The sequence below is a fragment of the Parasteatoda tepidariorum genome, chromosome 4 (assembly GCF_982258835.1).
Source record: "Parasteatoda tepidariorum strain Cologne lab strain chromosome 4, Ptep-v5.0, whole genome shotgun sequence".
Lineage (NCBI taxonomy): Eukaryota > Metazoa > Arthropoda > Arachnida > Araneae > Theridiidae > Parasteatoda > Parasteatoda tepidariorum.
The window spans coordinates 83,667,743-83,686,310 of record NC_141758.1 but is presented as its reverse complement, the minus strand read 5'-3'; the positions used below and the strand labels follow the sequence as shown (position 1 = coordinate 83,686,310).

Below are 18,568 nucleotides of genomic sequence, written 5' to 3'. Positions count from 1 at the left end.
ATACTTTGATGTGTGTGACTTTGAACTCATGTTGTATATTATTTTAAATTAATTGAAGATTGTAAATAAAAATGTTATTATATTTGTTTAGCCTGACCTGATGTATTATTGGACTCATTCAGAATCTCAGCCTTCGAGTGTTCCTCCTCCTGGAAAATTATCTCCTACGGTTTGGCCTACGCCCACAATACCTGAAGTACCTGAACACAGACAGTATTCTGAAACTGGTAATGGTTCTATGCAAAATAAGATAATAGCCCCTTATTGTTTAAAGTGTCAAATATAATCTCAAATCAGTCAAACGTCTCCTCATAAAGCTTACCGAGAACAGCCCATTGTGGGTCAGGGGGCATGGAGATTGAAGCTTTACTGTATCGAGACCAATGGCATGATGGTGGCAGTGTGTTCAGTATTGCACAGTGACTGCTTTTAGGTTTCTGATAGGTTTCAGCCTCCCTGACCTATCCGTCTGACTGGTTGGACTTCAATCTGCCATAAAGATTCAAGTCAGTGCTTTCACCACTGAATCAGTGCAGCTAAATGAATTACGATTGATGATTTAATATTTTTAAAATACTTATCTAGGGATTGTAAAACTCAATCCTTATCCCCGGCTTCAGTTATAGGCAGTTGGGTGGGTAGAATTCGGTGTCGTTAAATGCTTTATTTTTCCTTCAAAATATTCACTTTTTTACTTTTTGATCTGGTATGTATTTCTCGAAAAATCTTCATTTTAAACAATTTAAACAATATTTCATTTTTTGGTTAAGCTTCCTTTGTGAACCATAATGCAAAACCCCATAAATCAAATGTAGATACTTCTTTCTGAAAAATCGAAATTTACAATAAAAAATTGGGGTTCCTATTTAAAGTTTTGAAGTTGACTTAAGGGGTGAAACGTTTAAGTCGAGTACGGTATCATTAGATTGCTTTTTGTAAAATAATAAATAAATGTTATTTTCTTTTTGGTCAAATGTGTATTTCTCAAGACCTTCTGGAATTTTTTGGACATCCTGTACACAACAGTTTTGAATATCTCCGTTATATTTCATGAATATTGAAAATTAAAATTTGCCGAGTGTTAAAAAGTACTTCAGTTTATCATATAAAGGTAACATCTTACTTTTTCAAACAATTCTGTTTTATATGTCCTTCATAGTAAACCCGAAAATAACCACTGGCCACTTGCTATTTGGCGAATTAACAAAAAAAAAAAGTAACAGCTTCAATTAAATTAACAACCGGCTACTTTTTTCAAAATATTTGTTAAATGATAAAAGTACATCAATGCGAAAAGACTCTGGAAAACAAAATTTTCATTAAAATGCCCAATGCCTCCATTCAAAATTTTGATCTTTCAGAATCCATCAATTAGTAATGAAAGGATGCAATTAGTAATGTAATATTTTTAATTCTCACAAAAAAAAAAAAAAAAAAATAAGTGTTGAATTTATGATGTAATTTTTTTTATAGTTTTTCCAAACCATATTTTAAAACATTAGTTAACAAATTATTTTTAGTTGATAATAAGATAAATATGATAGGCTAAATACATTTTTATTTGAAGTGTACATTTTTAAAGGCATCTGGAAATAGATAAAAATTTCATTGCTTGTCATTTTCTTATTGGAATGATTTTATATACAATGACTAAGAAAGTGTATAGTTAAAAATTGCTTCTTTCTGGTTTTTAAAGGTTTACAGATGCAATATTTGATAAATAAATATTAATCTTTGTTCTTCTGTTTTTTGCAGAATTACAGAATATTATCTTAAATATGAAGAAAGAACATAGAGATACCATTGACAAAATCCAAGTAAGATAGTTCTGTATATTCTTTTATAAGAATAACTTTAAACATTGCACCCATTTAAAAATTTTCATAAAAATGATATTTTCAGAAGGAGCGGGAAATAGCTCTTTTTAACCTCCGTGGAGAACAAGCTTCCAAGATGAACGAATACGAGAAAAAAGTCACTCGATTGGAACGAGAAGTTGAGAAGTATCAAACACTCGCCGCAATCGAAGAATTGACAAGAAAGGCCAAACGAGATCTGGATACGAGTCCTCTTTCACCTTCGCTAGATTTGAAATCATTCCTTACATCAGCTGTTCCCATACCCGAATCGCTCGTTCCGCGATCACGTTACTGCCAAACTGAGCCATTCTATTTATCTTCTGTGACAGTTCAGACTGATTCTTCTATGATGGTCGATGCTGGTTCATCTCCCATCAAAGAACTTTTGTCTGGATTAAATCAAAAATCTGCCAAGCCCTTGGTTCAGACAGTTTCCCCACTTCCTCAGCAAACAAATGCTGAGGAAGCTTCAGAACTGGTTTCTGTTATTCCTGAAAATGTTCCTGCTGACAAGTCTGAAGAATTAAGTGTTTCCTCATCACCTAGTTCATCTGAAGTCACTAATTGCCAAGGTACTTTTTCCTTGTTATTGATTTACGAACAATTTGCCCTAAGTCTTATTTTTTTGTTATAAAAATATTTGATGTAAAATAAGCATGTTACGTTATGTTGAGACATATTGCTGACAAAATAAATATTGTATCCCAAAAAATTCATATTTGTCTATCATATATCAAATACTTTTACAAAAAAATACAATTGTTGTATTAGCCATCTCTGAAAGGCTAAACTAAGTCTATATGAACTAGCAAATTGCCAATGTACTTTTTTTTTGTTATTGCTACAAATTAAGTATTGAAAACCCTTACCAAATACCTCATGAGTCATAATCGCCAAAGTAGTTTTACCTTTATAATAATATAAATTAAAAAATTAAATTAACTTTATATAGATCACGTGAACTTACTAATTGTCAAGGTTCTTTTTTTCTTGTTATTAATACAAATAAAAATACAAAATTAAATTTTTTAGTTTACCTGAGAACTTTGTAATCGCCACATTATTTTTCTCTTTGTTATTGATATAACTAAAAGCTCTAAATGAACACTATTAAGTTCAACTGAACTCGCTAATTGCCATTTTTTCCTTGCTATTGATACAATTAAAAGTACTGAAGTAACATTATCCAGCTCATCAGAGTCACTAATTACGAAACTTATATTTTCCTTTTCTTAAATACTAATACATGATGTCTACATCTGTCATGCGTTACAACTACATTTGGCAGGAATTAGTATTAGTGAGTTAATTAGATATATTAACTAAACATAACCACAATAGTCGATGCTTTAGTTGGGCTAATATAATTGATTCTGATTCTTGTAAAACTTTTCATTCAATCATTCTGTTTGCTAATTTCTTTTGCTTTTGCTTTAGATATAATTCATATCATTATTTAATTTTGTTATCTCAAATACTTAGTATTGTTCGAGTTGGGCATTGTCTGGTATGCCATTTAACCATTTTTCATGCTTTACAATACATACTTATAATTATATTTTCAACTTTTTTTTTTCTTTTGCATTTATCTCAGTTTATATGTTTTCTATTTTGCAGTTACACAAACCTCATCAGTTCCTGTAAGTAGTTCAACACTGTCACCATCATGTCCTATAACAAGTATCCCTTCTCCTCCACCACCACCACCCTTACCAGATACCTCAAGTCTAATGCCAATTTCACCTGTACCACCTCATCATCTACCTCCTTTAAGCAAAACCATTCCACCACCACCTCCCCCTCCACCACCTGCCCCATCAATTGGAAGTAATATACCACCACCTCCTCCTTTACCACCAATTGGTGGGATTCCACCTCCTCCGCCTCCTCCACCACTCCCAATGGGTGGCATACCTCCTCCTCCGCCGCCGCCGCCGCCACCAATGGGTGATATACCTCCTCCACCACCGCCACCTCCCATGGGTGGTATACCTCCTCCACCACCACTACCATCTATGGGTGGCATTCCACCTCCACCACCTTTACCAACACTTGGAATGCCACCTCCTCCACCACCACCTCCTGGAGCAGCGACAAGTGGTGTTCCCGTTTCACCATCTCCTTTACCTCCACCACCTGTTGGTGGTTGGTATGGTGCTTACCAGCAAGGTAATATATGAAAATTTCATTGATAATTTCTTGTAAAAATATGGTATTTATATTGCTGAGGGTGGCCACAGAACAGGGGAAATCGGAGAGAACAGGAAAAAGTCATAGAATTTTATAAGTCTTGAAAAATCAGGGAATTTATTTAAAACTAGTTGGTTCCACTCCCTGTTTGCTGATGATTGCTAAGCTATCTTAATATGGTTTGCTTTACAAACCATGCCCACTTCGCTCCCTACTAAGTTTTAAGAATTTAGATTAAATCAGTTATTAAAATCTTAAAAATTAGTTCTTAAAAAATTAAAAAATTTTGACAATAAATTCTTTGAATAAAAGAATTTTAAATTGAAATAAATGGCATGCAATAGAAAAACTTACAGAAACACAAAAAAAAATTATGCTTTTAAAAAACAATTACTATTAAAATTTCACAACTTTGTTAAAACACAATAATAAATTTTTGAAATTTGAGCTATCTCTGTTATAGCTGCCAAAAGACCAAACTATTAAGAAGTTCAGTTAAAAAAAATTACATGCAATAGAAAAACTTAAAAAACTAAGCATTAATGATTCTTTTAAAATACATAACAGCACGACTTATGCTCACTTTTCAATGAATAACAATGAATAAAATTATTATTGAACATGCATAAGTATAATAAAAACATAAAACAGAACACTTTGTACATTTGTATGAACTTTTTGCTTTTAACCTTTCAATTCTTCTACATATAACTCAGTTTGTTTCAGCTTTTTGCTGCCCATAGGAGGAAAAAAAAGTGTTAATTCAGAAATTTGTAAACATATGCACTTATGTGTTCATGCTTATGACGGTCCACATGCTTAATATTTCAAATCTTTGTTGTCAATGTGAAAAAAAATGCACTTTCTTTGTTGCTGTCAATATAAATTTTTTATTTTTAATTCTTTTTGTTTTTGCAGACTTTACGACTTAAAATGTTCTATGTTTTTTTAGTGTCCTATATTGTCTTCTATTGTAAAATTACAAGTTAAAACATTTTAAAGTTTTGATATTTTTTCTCTTTGAGTACAAACAGTATACCCCTATGTAGCAGTCATATGTAGATCATAACCACCAATACAGGTCAGTGTCTCTAAAGGTCCATGCATTAGTATAGGATTTGTAACATAGTTTCATTAATTTTCATGTAATTAATTTTCATTTTAAAATATTCTTGATTAAATAAACTCATTAAAATATTTTATTATTTTTAATTTTAAAAAAAGTGTCTATGTAAATCCAGATAAATTAAATTAGATTTAACAGAATTATGATTAAGTACAAAAAATTTTATTTTAATTAAAATGTGGGTAAAAGTGAGGAAAAAAAATTACTTACATTTGCAGTCAATCTGAGCAGCTGGTTAAACGTTACAATAAAGGGAAAAAGTACTCAGAGTCAATTGACATAATGAATGAATGTTCTGCTATCAAGGTGTAAATGATCACATATTACTATCTATAATTTTCAATTGCCCTGTTTTGATTATTAAGTTCGTCCTATTTCCTTATTCTCTTGTTATAGCACATTTCAATGAAGAACTTAATTTGATTTTGTTTTATATCCATAATTTTTTTTGGTCCAAATATTGCAGTTCAATAAATATATATTAGAATTCTATTTAATTTCTTATGTTTAATGGAATATGTTTGTCTTATCTTAGCTCGTAAACCTGCAATAAGTCCTAAAGTGCCCATGAAGCCTCTCTATTGGACTAGAATTCAAGTGCAAGAACCAGTTGAAACAATTCCAGAGTAAGTGTGAGTCAAATCTTTCGAAAATTAATTTTCTATTTTGTAATATTATGTATAGACGTAGTAGGCTCCTTATTATCTGGCTCATTACTATCTGGCCTGTTAAAAAATGAAATATAGGAATCAGTCATTTGTAAAACTCTTCACAACTAGGTAAAATGATGCATGCTAAAGCTCTTGTCTATACATTTCATAAATACATAAATATTCCTGTTCATCACAATTGGAACATAGGGCTGCTATCATAGCTTACCATCTCACTCTTTTTGTGGCCAGATATTTTCCATCTCTTTATGTCTTTCCTATTGTTTTCAATCGCCCTGCGCCAAGTATTTTTAGGTCTTCCTCTTTTTCTATTGCCCTCAGGGTTCCAATCAAAAACTTGTTTTACTTTAGATTTTTCAGGTTTGTGTAGAACATGACCAATGATTTTCCATCTACATTTTTTTATTTTTACATCAGTTTCTGTTTTGTTTTTCAGATCAATCAGTTTCTGTTTTGTTCAATCAGTTTCTGATTTCTGCGTTACAAATTTTATGGGACCACTTAATAGGCGAGATTCTTTTTAAACAGTTGTTAATAAGTACTCTTGAAGTTTTACATGTTATTTTTATTGCAGTATACCCTGTCTCAAATCCATATAATAGGAGACAGATTTAACATTAGTATTAAAAATTCTAATTTTTGTTGAATTTGTTATGTTTTTGTTTTCCAGAATTTATTGAGAATACCGTAATTGATTCGGGCTTTGTTTAATCTATTTAATATATATTCATCAATTACTACATTGTTGTTAAGTATACTTCCAAGATATTTGTAACTGCTATCCTCCTCAAGTTTATTATTTTCTTAGAATATGTCCTTTAAATGCTTAGGATTATTTTCAAAATTTTAGTTGACAATAAGTCTTATTTTCTTTACCTCTGTGTTTAAAATGTTTGTTTGCATGTTTTGAAGGCTGTTGATCAGTAAACTTAAGTCGTGTGCAAAATTAAAATCAATAAGATACTCAGCAAGGTTCCATCTTATACCCCTTTTATTCTCTGATACTATCTTCATAAACAAGTCAATAGCAATTAAAAAGGTTGTTGGAGAAAGTATACAACCCTGTCTAACACCAGAATCAACCTTGAAGGATTCTGGTTGTTGGCTGGCATGAATAAATCTTATTTTTAATTTTTATATAGATGTCTAATAATGTTTACAAAACATTTGAGATTCCCATGCTAGTTCAACAACTTCCAGAGTGTTTTACTGTGTAAACTGTCCTAAGCCTTTTCAAAATCTGTGAAATTTAAGTTTTTTGTTGATTGCCATTCAATAGATTGTTCGACTATAATCCTTTAACAATCTTTGCAATCCTCCTTTGTATTTTTATAATTTTTCCACTTTTTATTATATTTTTCTAGAAATGTTTTATTTACAAATGTTTTATTATATGTTTTTCCAAAATCTGCAAATAAAACTTCAATACCTGTATTGAAAAAGATTGAGCTCAGTTGCTGACAATTTGGATTTGTCAATATTACTTGTTAAGATTAGAGGAATTTTAATTGATTAGTTTTTATAAAGCTTTAAATTTTGTCTGTTAAACTGAAGTTTTGAAATCCAGTTTTGTTTTTAAGTCTTTCGTATTTTTGTGTTTGAAGGAACTCTTTTATGTTTGAAAGAACATTAAATATTACTATCAGACTTTTATCAAGTTGTACAAAACAAAAGTATTGAATTATAAATTAAAATAAGAAGTAGATTTTTACCTGAAAAATAAATTTTTTTGCACCAGTGGTGAGTTAAATTTCACAGAAATGAAGAAATTAGGTTTTTTTAACAAGAGAAAAGTGTTTTAAAAGCATGCAAATTTTTTACGAAAATTGTCCCCAAAAAAATGACAACTAATATATTTTAGTTCATAGGCCGCATGTGGCCCACGGGCCACCAGTTGGTAACCACTGTTTTAAAGCATCAATTTTTTTCCATAAACTAAATTTAATTTTGGAAAGGTATGTCCTCTATTAATTTTCTGAAGATGCAAAGGGATCTCCAGATAAAATCAAGTGTAATTAAACTCTCTTTATTACTCTTTTTAAACTAAGAAGTTCCCCCAGGTGGGAGTTTCCCTCCCCCCTCCAGTTGAGAACACTCTACTCCACTCTAACCACTCTACTCACTCCACTCTAGACAGATATACTTGATTTTAGGAGTAAATGTGAACTAAACATTCTGTATAAAAGCTTTGAGTAAAAAAATTGTTAGTTTCTTTTCTTTTTGTTTTGTTTCTTAAAATGTCATTTAACGTTAAATCCATTTGAGCAATAATTCAGGAGATAGTGTAAATTAAGTTTTTTATATGTTGGAAGTTTTGAATAAAATCATGTTTTGGAATTTCATAAAAACATTCACAACATGTTGTTAAAACTTTTTTAATAATAACCAATTGTGAAAGTTAAAAAGTATATTTATTGTTGTTTAATGTATCTTGGTGAACAAATACTAAGTTTACATAAATTTATGTATTGTACATAAATAAATAGCATATCATTAAAACACAATTGTAAATGATTTCTATTTTCTTATATCTTGTGTGTTATTAAAAAATATATTTCACTGAACTTCTAAAGCCACAATGGATGGATTTGGATTTTTAGTGAAAAATATGAATTATTTAATGATCAAAATATGTAAAAAAAAAAAACATTCGTTAATATTTTAAAAAAAAGTGACATATAAATCAAAAAGACCTTATTACTTTTGTTCAAATAGTGTATATTAGTTAAAAGATATTAGCTAAGATTTTTATATAGATCTTTAGAAGTAGTATTTTTTACAGATTCTTTTATTAATCTTTTTTTTAAAAAAACAATCTGTTGTGTTAAAATTTGTTGATTTTTTCTAATTGTTTACTTGAAAGGAGTAAAACTAGTTTGTGGCAAAAGCTAGAAGAAGTTAGCACAACTGATTTGGATGAATTTGTGGAACTTTTCTCCCGCCAAACACCTGAAAGAAAACAGCCTTCAAAAATTAAAACTAAAAAGGACAAGTCCAAAGAAGTAATATTAACTCTTGTATTTTTTAACTTTATATTTATATATACATAAAGCTCTTGAACTGTAGTGATTGAATGTTTTCGTTTATTTGGAAAAGTACAAAACATAATCTGGGGTTTACTAACAAAAATTTTTAAGAAATTGATTTATCTCAACTTTACATTATTTTCAATGCAAAATTATATGCAGTTGGACCTGTTTATCTCGAATCTCACGGAAAAAGGTGAAAAATTTAAGATAAAGAGGTTTCAAGTTATACAGGTACTTTGAAAAAATTAAATTTAATTAAGAAATTCTAGTGCTTTAATTGTTTTTTGTAGAAAAATACAGGCATTTCTGTAAATTAATTATACCTCATACATCTATTTACATAACATTTTTTTAATATACATTTAACACTGAAAAAAAATTTTCACAATTTTTTGACGTCTGTCCTTCTTTGTTTTGATATTATTCTTTTAAGGTTAAAAAAAGCAGCAAAAAATAGCATAGTCAACATTTTCCTGGGATTCAAAAATAGTTTGTAAGAGTTCTACATCTTTTTTTACCTCTTTTGCACTTACCTTTGGTTCATCCAAATGATCTTCAGCTTCTTCCACTTCATCTGATATTCTATTGACGTTATCTAAGATTTCCACGTCTGTTAATGTTCCGCATGTTGCCAGGCAGTTGTCCACTTGTAAAAAATCTTCAAAATTTATTTCAACATTAAATCCTAATTTTATTGCATTCCATTCCTGCAAATCTGGCACTGCATTTCCAGCGTCAACAGTTTCTTCTTCTTTACTGATGCTTTCAACCTCTTGTTCATCATCTTCAAAGCTATTCTTAAAACCAACCTTTTTAAAACCATTTTGAATTGTTTTTCGAGACACATTTCTCCAGGCATAAGTCATTCTGATAGCATCTAGCACATTTATTTTTCAAAGAGAACTTTTTTTCATCAATGACATGTACAAGTTTGCATTCCAACTGTTTTCTACGGTGCACTTTAAAATTCCTAATTATCCTTTGATCCATTGGTTGCAATTTTGAGGTGAAAATTAATATCTATTCCTAGCTTTTTTACCTACGTTGAAAAACTAACCCCTGCTGATCATTCCATCCTACTCATCAACCCCTCACTTAATGCCAGAATCATTGCATTCCTTTCTAGTTAAGGAAGTGCAGGGTTAGTGTTTGAAATTCCCTGAACACCGCCAACCTGTTCATCCCTACTTCCTGTGGATTTACGAAATTCATCTCTGTTTGCAAGTTCTACTGATAAAGAAAGTTTTGACATTTGTCTTTTATTATTTGAAATTCGAGAAACCAAGATTTTGAGAAAAGAAATTCCGACATAAACATGGAAAATACATTGATTTTAGGCAGCAAATGTAGGAAATTTTAGAAATTTTGAGATATAGAGGTTTTTGATATAAAGAGATTCAAGATAAACAGGTTGAAGATTAACAGGTTCAACTGTATTTGGCTTAAAAAATTGTAAATAAATCTGGTGAAAAGTTATTCGTATATCATCAGTATAGACAAATTTCTTATGTAAAATTAGTTTAGAATTTTAATGACCTTTCATTTCTAAATTTCTGATCTTTTTCTCAATTTAGTGTTTAATATACAGGGTTATTCATAATTCCCTCCGCCTGTAAACGCCATTTTTCTTTACTACAACTGGCTTCCGTGGTACATGTAACTGCCATCTACCGGCAGCTGCTTAAATTAAAACTTGAATACTTTCGAAATAATTTCATATGTTCTTTTTTGCCATATTTGTCTTCGTTTTTTTACTATAACGCTTCAAAACCCCGGAGGGATTTATGAATAACCCTGTATTGAAACATAAAGAAATTAATCTAACTTTTACTGAACTTCATATTTCTTTTTAAATTTATTTTTATTTTTTATAAATCTGTGCATTGTAATTTAATCATTAGTATCTCACTAATGATCAAGATTCATAATTTTCAAGCTAATTAATTTTTTATTGCTAATAATTTATTGTTTCTTTATTCTCTAATGTAGTTTTTATTTTGGATTTTTTATTATTTTTTATCTGGGGTATTTAAATTTTTATACTTTTTTTAATGATGTGACTTAACAGAAAAATAGTGAAATGCAATATATCTATGTCTGCTGAATTGTTCATGTACAATTTATTTCAGTGTTTTATTTGTGAGGGTAGTATGAAATTTATTATTATTGGCAGGTTGCGAAGCTTCTAGATCAGAAAAGATCACAAAATGTTGGCATTTTAATATCAAGTCTTCGCATCGAAATAGCTGATGTTGAAAATGGTAAGCTCATGAATGTTCTTTTTATTAATTCATTTTACTTATTTTTAAATTCTCTTCTCACTCATATTGAAATTTATACAAATATTTTATTATTTCTAGCTGTCTATAACTTTGATACTTCAACTTTAGATTTAGATGCGCTTCAAGCTATTTATGAAATTGTAAGTTTTCTTTGCTATGTATAATGAACTTCTTTATTTTAATTTTGTGTGTAACTCTATTGTATTTAACTTTTTCCCCTTTATTTATTATTTTTTTATTTAGCGGCCAACATCTGAAGAACTGCAGCTAATCAAAAATCATCTGGATTTGAAAAATGACATCCCATTGGATAAACCTGAACAGTAAGATTACTTTAGGGGATGTCCGTAAATGATATCACAATTTTTTGCCATGTTTTTGACCGTCTCATAACATGTTTCACATTGCCTTGTCGCATGCAGTGGCATAGTTTTGATGTTAGAGGGGGTTTTATCTCCTTATATATATATACCCCAAACCCTCCCCAAAATACGCCCCTGGTCACATGTTACCCTAAATTCTATGAACAAATCCTTTAGTTCAGATGCATAACGTATGTTAATAGATCAGCATTTCCCAATTTTTTTTCGTTGCGTAACCCTAAATAGACAACCATCTATTGGCTGAAGCACAACTTTATAACTAAATAAAGTTTATTGATGTAATTGTGAATGTTAGAACCTATAAAAAATATGTTTAAAATATTTAGTTAGAGAAATAAAGATTTTTCATCAGTTTATCAATTATAATTTTAAATTAGTTTTCATTTTAAATTTTCAGACCTTGTTCTGTATCTAGTCTAGTTATGAATTAGTTTGGTGTACATACATGAATGAATAAATTATGAAAAATTATGATTTACTCAGAGATGAAAATTGCTGTTGGAAATGTTTAATAGGGAAACTTATTTCTTTATTAAAGAATTATTATTAATATATTTATGGTTGTAAATAAAGCATCAGAAATAATATATATAAAAGGGCAACACCAGTGTCCCATTTAAAAAAGCTTAAAAAAATTCCCTAAAAATATTTCATTTATGGCCAATAATGTCCTCACAATAATTTTCTACCCAGAAAGCTCCAAATACCTATTATAATTTTGATTATCCTGTATTTTTCTCAAGTAAACTTAATAAATCAATGTTTTTATTTGTCATGTACATTTTGAAATCCATCTTTGTAGGTTTTTATATGATTTATCTAAAATACCTGAATATGCAGAGAGAGTCTCCTGTATTATGTTCCAAGCTGCCTTTTCTGAAACAATATCTTCAATTGAAAACAGACTCAACAACCTGAAAATGACATGTGAAGTATGATTTTTACTTGATTCCTTTCATTTTTCTTTTCTCTTTATTATTGTTTTTTTTAAGTTTCATAAATTTTTATCAATGTTCAGATTAGAGCTATTGAATTGTATAACGATTTTTTATGTCTACTAGTATACATAATGTAATATAATAGTGGTATTATTGTATATCGATCACTGTTTTATTATAACAAATATTTATCAAAATATCAGACCGATTTTAAAAAACTATATTGTTTATTTTCCAGAATTATAAAAATGTATAATGTATAAAATTATTAAAATAAAATTTATTAATTGAATAAATATTCATTACTTAATTAGCCAATAGTAGTATAACATATAATACATCAATTAGTAATGTAACATATAATGCTCAGATTATGTTTACATTTCCTTTTTCCCATGTTCAGATTCGAGCTATTGCTTTGCATAACTATTATTTTATGTCTACTGGCATATATTGTGTAATATAATAGTTTTAGTATTGTATATTGAATATTGTTTTATAACTATAATAGATATTTATCAAAATATCAGATTTAAAAAACTAGGTATTTTCTAATATTATAAAAATGTATAATTGTATAATACTTGAAATTATATATATAATAAAAAACAATTTAAAATTATCTGAATAAAGAGGCATTACTCAATTAGTTAATAAAAATAATATTGCATTTAATTTTTACTTATGTTAATTATTATCTTAATATTCCATTTAAAAAGTAAACTATAATCTTTAATAAACTTCTTTGACCTTTACTGTAGTAGTCAAATTGTTAGAATTATTGAATTAAAATCAAATAAAAAATGTAACTTAGCATAAAGCATAAACATGTTTAACAATAACTATGTAAAAAAAGAAATCCGTGTTATAGTATTTTGGTAGAAATTAGAATTTATTAATTATTATTTGTTGGCTGAATGGGCTATTCAGCCAAACTACAATTTGTTGCATTCAGCAATAACTCAAGTTTATTGCTAAAGTAAATGTTGTCTTCATTTAAAAATGGAAAGCCTTTCTTCACTTTTATTTCACATTAATTAAAACTTGTACAATGAAATCTCATTAGTAAAAAATCATACAATAATAATCATGAAATATAACTCTTCATTTAACAAACATATTGTTTAATGTTGATATAAAATTAGACACATTAGATATTGTGATACTAATTTTTTTAACTAATTAATGTTTCAGTTTTTGATGACAGATGCGGACATACAAAAAGTGTTTGGAATAATTCTCACTTTAGGAAATTACATGAATGGAGGTAATTATTCTATTTCTATAATTTTATTCTAATCTAATACTATTCTAATAATTGTCTTATTTTCAGCAAGTATGTGATAAAATCTGTAGTATTTTATTTATTAACTCACGTGTATTTTGTAAAACCTCAATAGGGACAGTAATTTTCATTTTTTTTAAACATTTCTTTGTATTTAAAAATTAAATTCTCATGTTTCTCTCTCAGGCATGACCACTCTCTGTTCCACAGTAAAATGGTCATTCATGAAGGTTGGTTGTTCTTAGAGGTTACCTCCATCGACTTCAAAATGTTATTGAGGGTACAGGATTTTTTGCGAACAATTTTAATTTTAGTCGTTGTTTCTTTCTTGGGGCAGAAATGCCACTTGTGTTGGCGTCGCGAAAACCAAATCGAGAAATAACACTTAGCCTCAATGAAAACTACCCCTATTTTTGTATGCAAACAAATGTACCAATTATGAATGATAGAACTATTTTAAATGAATAAACAATTATGTTTTTTTATTTAAGTTTGTATTTAATTTTACATCATAAAAATTAGTTAACTTCAAAATATGAGAAGAGGTTTGTTTTAACTTTTTTTCTAATTCAACTTTCAACTCTAAAAATAAATCATTGATAGCATTGTCTTTAGTGCACTATTACTGCAACATAAGGTTGTCAATTTCTTCCAGACATCATCAAATAGAGCTCTCTAAATAAAAACCACTCTCAAATATTTTGAATTCATATAAAACTACTATTTTTTTCTTAATATTTTTTGTTTTCATATTTTTTCATGTTTCATTATTTGACCTTTCCCGCATTTTGTGCAGAGATTTGCCTGCTCACTGGAAAAGGTTTTGGTGGACTCTCCTAAAAGGTTTCTTCAATACAAAGTCTATGAAAAAAATTCTGTGTCTCCCAAAAGTGGTCGTAAATAGAGGTGGTCTTTTCTGGAAGTTTCACTTTATCAGCTTGCGTCACCGCTGGTAGAAAACGGACACAAAAAATCTGGCTCCATATCTTTTCATTGATTGAGTTTTATTTATCCACTCAGTAACTTGTATAAAAACTAGAGATTAGTTCAGGCTTGCTTTTGGATGTATGAGCCCGGCCCAAGCATAAAGAATTTTAATCTAAACTCAAAATATATAAGCTTACTTAGAGCCTGAGCTATATATTAGAGGAAAGCCAAATTTTGCAGTCTTGCCATTGGCTTCTTATGCCTAATTAAGGAAATTAGTAATTAATAGCTTTTTTTATCACAATTAATAAATAAATTTTGCATTTTTTTATGCTTAATAACTCTAACAATCATTTGTTTTAAGATAGTAAAAAAATTTATAAAAATTTTATCATTGAATTGGAGCCAACAAAACCTTAACTTTTTTTCTGTACCTGAGCTTGCATTGGGCTCAGGTTGAGCTTGTCTCATCTCTAGTAACAAGTGGTGTATGCATACTCACATCAAAGAAAAGGAATGGGGTTATGCTCCATAAACTTAACATCACTTGTTTGCAGGGTGTGGTAAAAACCCAGACAGAGCTATTGCATCTTAGAATAGAAAATAACTAAATTTGCTTCAATTTGTGTGTTTATTTCTTTTTAATGACCATTTAAATTATAAAATATATCTCTTTCTCTATATATTGTTTTTTGTATTTTTTTTTTTTTTTTTTTTTTGGCTTTGCTTTTCGGCGATCTGCTGTTTTAGAGCTGTTTAAGGAAGTATAATGTAAAATCTTTCATTTGACTGTGCACAAGTGTTTGTACTCTGTAAATAAATCGCTTCACAGTAATAGGATAGATTTAAATATCGAAGACTTGCAGCCCATTTCTGAACATTTTAATCGAAACCAATAAATCTATTCATTTACTACAACTATTAAAGTCTACTTTTAGTATTATTTATTATATTTTATTAATTTATTTATTTTAATGTTATATTAAAAATTTGTTTGCCTGGATTTATTATTTCACTCTCTGTAGATGAAAAAATGATTTTTATTTAGAGTTGATCTGCTGTTGCATTTCTTATAAGTACTGTGTTATTTATTAAGATATTTCTTGAGAGTTTGTTTATATCATTTATATTGATGGGAATTGCTAGCTCATTTTAAGATGGCGCTAAATTATTAGAGGCTGTTTCGCTGAAAGCAACATAGCCGTGGACTGATGCTTAGCTGGAAATTCACAAGCGTTGAATTTTGGGATAATACTCTCTGAGTATGTTACTTCTCCATAGAGGTGTTTTTCTGACACAGAATTTCATACTGAGCATTTCCTTATATTAGTTATGTATTTGGAGAACTGGACTATTTTTTTTTAATATCATTTGCTTATATTGTATACCCACTGATCAGTGGAGTAAATAACACCCCCACAACCCTCGTGGCAGGGGGGGCACACATAGTTTGAGGGCGCATGATCCAGACCGGTACAACTAGCTATTGAACGCTGCTGTGTGCAGATAAAAGTAGGGCACATTATTAAGTGATCCTCATGGACAGTATATATTTAACGAAAAAAATCCTTGTGGTATTTTATAATCATTTTTGATGAACAAAGCATTGTCAGCCTCTTTTTAGATCTATGAATTTCAAGTATTTAAAACATTAACATTTATTTTACAACAATTACATTTTATTTATTAACATTTTATTTACACTATTTTCTCTTTCAGGTAATCGGAACAGAGGGCAGGCAGATGGTTTTGGCCTGGAAATATTACCCAAATTGAAAGATGTGAAAAGCAAAGTAATATGTCGTCCTGTTTACATTCATTAATTAAAATATTATATGTGGTTCTTGTTTGGGATGTAAATGGATATCCGGCCAGCATATCAGTTACTGCGAAAGCTGTAAATTACAATTAATCAGTAGGGCTAGTATTGAATTTAATACTGAGGAATCATATAAATATCACACAAAAAATTACAATATTAACCTATACATAAAAAATTGTTAGAACAGGGTGCGTAGCGTTTGTAAAAAGTACTTAAAGGTGCTTTTTGGGAGATTTCGTTTTTAAAAGCTTTTAAAGGTGCTTTTTTCAGCTGGCGTTTTTAAAAAGTGCTTTTTTTCACGAATAATTTTTTTTCTTCCTTCAGTGATATTTGGCGGATCCCCTGCATTTCACGAAAAATGGGGTGTTTGCTACGTAATCATTCACATGGACTTCATGTAGTATCCACGTTATGACTTGCGCATGCGAGCACACTCGTAACTGAAACCCGAGTGCTCCAATTCGGATAGAGTCAGATCCTTATTAAATGTTTCTCTTTTTAATTTATTTTAATTTTATTCTTGTTTATTTTATTTTACTTCTAACACTTTTTTGATGTAGGGGGGTAAGGGTACCTTTGTTCTAAGTTCAGAGTCAAGTTGAATTCACTCGGTGATGTGGGAAAGTACTGATTGTTTCGATTTACGTCCGTTTCTTTTTGAGTTTTTTTTAATGCTAAAACTGTTCATAAAAAAGTTTTTGTTTTTCAATAATATCATTGATTCAATATGAACTTTTTGAGTGCTTGAAAATTTTTGTGAAGTGCTTGAAAAGTTTTTAAAAAGCGCTTATTTTTGATTCAAAGATTTGGCTACGCACCCTGTAGAAGATTTGGTTTATTTTTAATATATTTCAAAACAATTTTTTGATGAACATTAATTATAGACAAAATAAATACTTTTGTCATTATGGTGCAAAAACAGGAAATGTGCAGCATTCTTTTGCTAAATCAAGTTGCTTTTCATTTTATAAATTAACTGTTTCTCAGAATAGTTTTGCACAGTTTGTGGGTTGGTGAAAAAGATTTTTTTTCTTTTTTTGGTTGATTTTGGGTGAAAAGAAAATTTCTCTTGATTTCCATCCAATTATATAATGATGTATTTCTATTACTAATTTTAAAAAAATAATTATTTAACTTGTGAAGACGAACTGATTCAACACACATTAATTATTATTGTATACATTATTATTATTCCACATAATTATTATTATACCAATTGTAATACTTACTCTTTCAAATGTTAAAAAAAATATGAAAATAATTACAGTTTGAATACAATTTATAATTCAAAGTACTGGGAACAAAAATGTAAAAAAAAACTTACTAATTGGAAATTTAAAAAACAAAATCAAAAATGAAATTCTACCTAATAGCTGATTATTCTTATTCTGTAAAACGAGAGAGCTAAAATCTAATCTTAATTCTTGTACCCAGTATTTGGTAGAATTAACAAGTTTTCATGTTTGTATTAATTAATAAAATTTGTTATTGTATCTAATTTAGTATATTATTTGCTTGTTTAGGATAGTTCACTGACCTTATTGCATTATATAGTGAGAAATTATGTAAAGCTGTATGAAGAAGTAAGATATTTTCTTAGTTATTTAAAGTTAATTTTTTCTCACCTTATTCAAGCTAAGAAAATGCTTATTTTTGATTTTCTAATTAAGAAACACTGTTCTGCTCTCTGCTGAGACATAGTTCAAATTTTGTTTTTATATTTAATTGATACTGAACTAGATATTTATCATTGTTTATTTTATAAACCAATAATATTTTTTTAAGTGTAATATCTTAAAAACTGTTTATTTTTCAATTTAAAAGCATATTTAAGGCCATTATACTTTATCTTGAAAACTATGATCGAAATTGCTTTTGATATTTTTGTAGTAAGTGTCTCTTAAAATTTACTTATTACTATTAGTATTTGAGTATAATATGATAAAAGCACATTTCAACTATTCTCACTAAACAGCTGATTTCATTCACAAAATCTGGTTCCGTTCCCAGAAATAGGTTTTTACTGAAAATAACACCTTGGAAAAGATGTGGTCTA

The 18,568-nt window shown here is 29.0% G+C and overlaps 1 protein-coding gene across 3 annotated transcripts in view; it reads left to right on the top strand.

The window, feature by feature from the left end:
- LOC107455371 (uncharacterized) overlaps nt 1–18,568 on the top strand; it is a 64,661-nt gene that overhangs the window by 26,663 nt on the left and 19,430 nt on the right. For all 3 annotated transcript variants that reach the window (XM_016072918.5, XM_016072909.4, XM_016072943.5), the window contains exons 3-15: nt 92–227; nt 1,756–1,817; nt 1,903–2,431; nt 3,477–4,028; nt 5,711–5,801; nt 8,710–8,848; nt 11,049–11,136; nt 11,236–11,297; nt 11,401–11,480; nt 12,343–12,472; nt 13,673–13,745; nt 16,410–16,483; nt 18,036–18,095. In XM_016072918.5, coding sequence (XP_015928404.1) covers nt 92–227; nt 1,756–1,817; nt 1,903–2,431; nt 3,477–4,028; nt 5,711–5,801; nt 8,710–8,848; nt 11,049–11,136; nt 11,236–11,297; nt 11,401–11,480; nt 12,343–12,472; nt 13,673–13,745; nt 16,410–16,483; nt 18,036–18,095 — 2,076 coding nt within the window. The remainder of the gene's footprint in view (nt 1–91; nt 228–1,755; nt 1,818–1,902; nt 2,432–3,476; nt 4,029–5,710; nt 5,802–8,709; nt 8,849–11,048; nt 11,137–11,235; nt 11,298–11,400; nt 11,481–12,342; nt 12,473–13,672; nt 13,746–16,409; nt 16,484–18,035; nt 18,096–18,568) is intronic.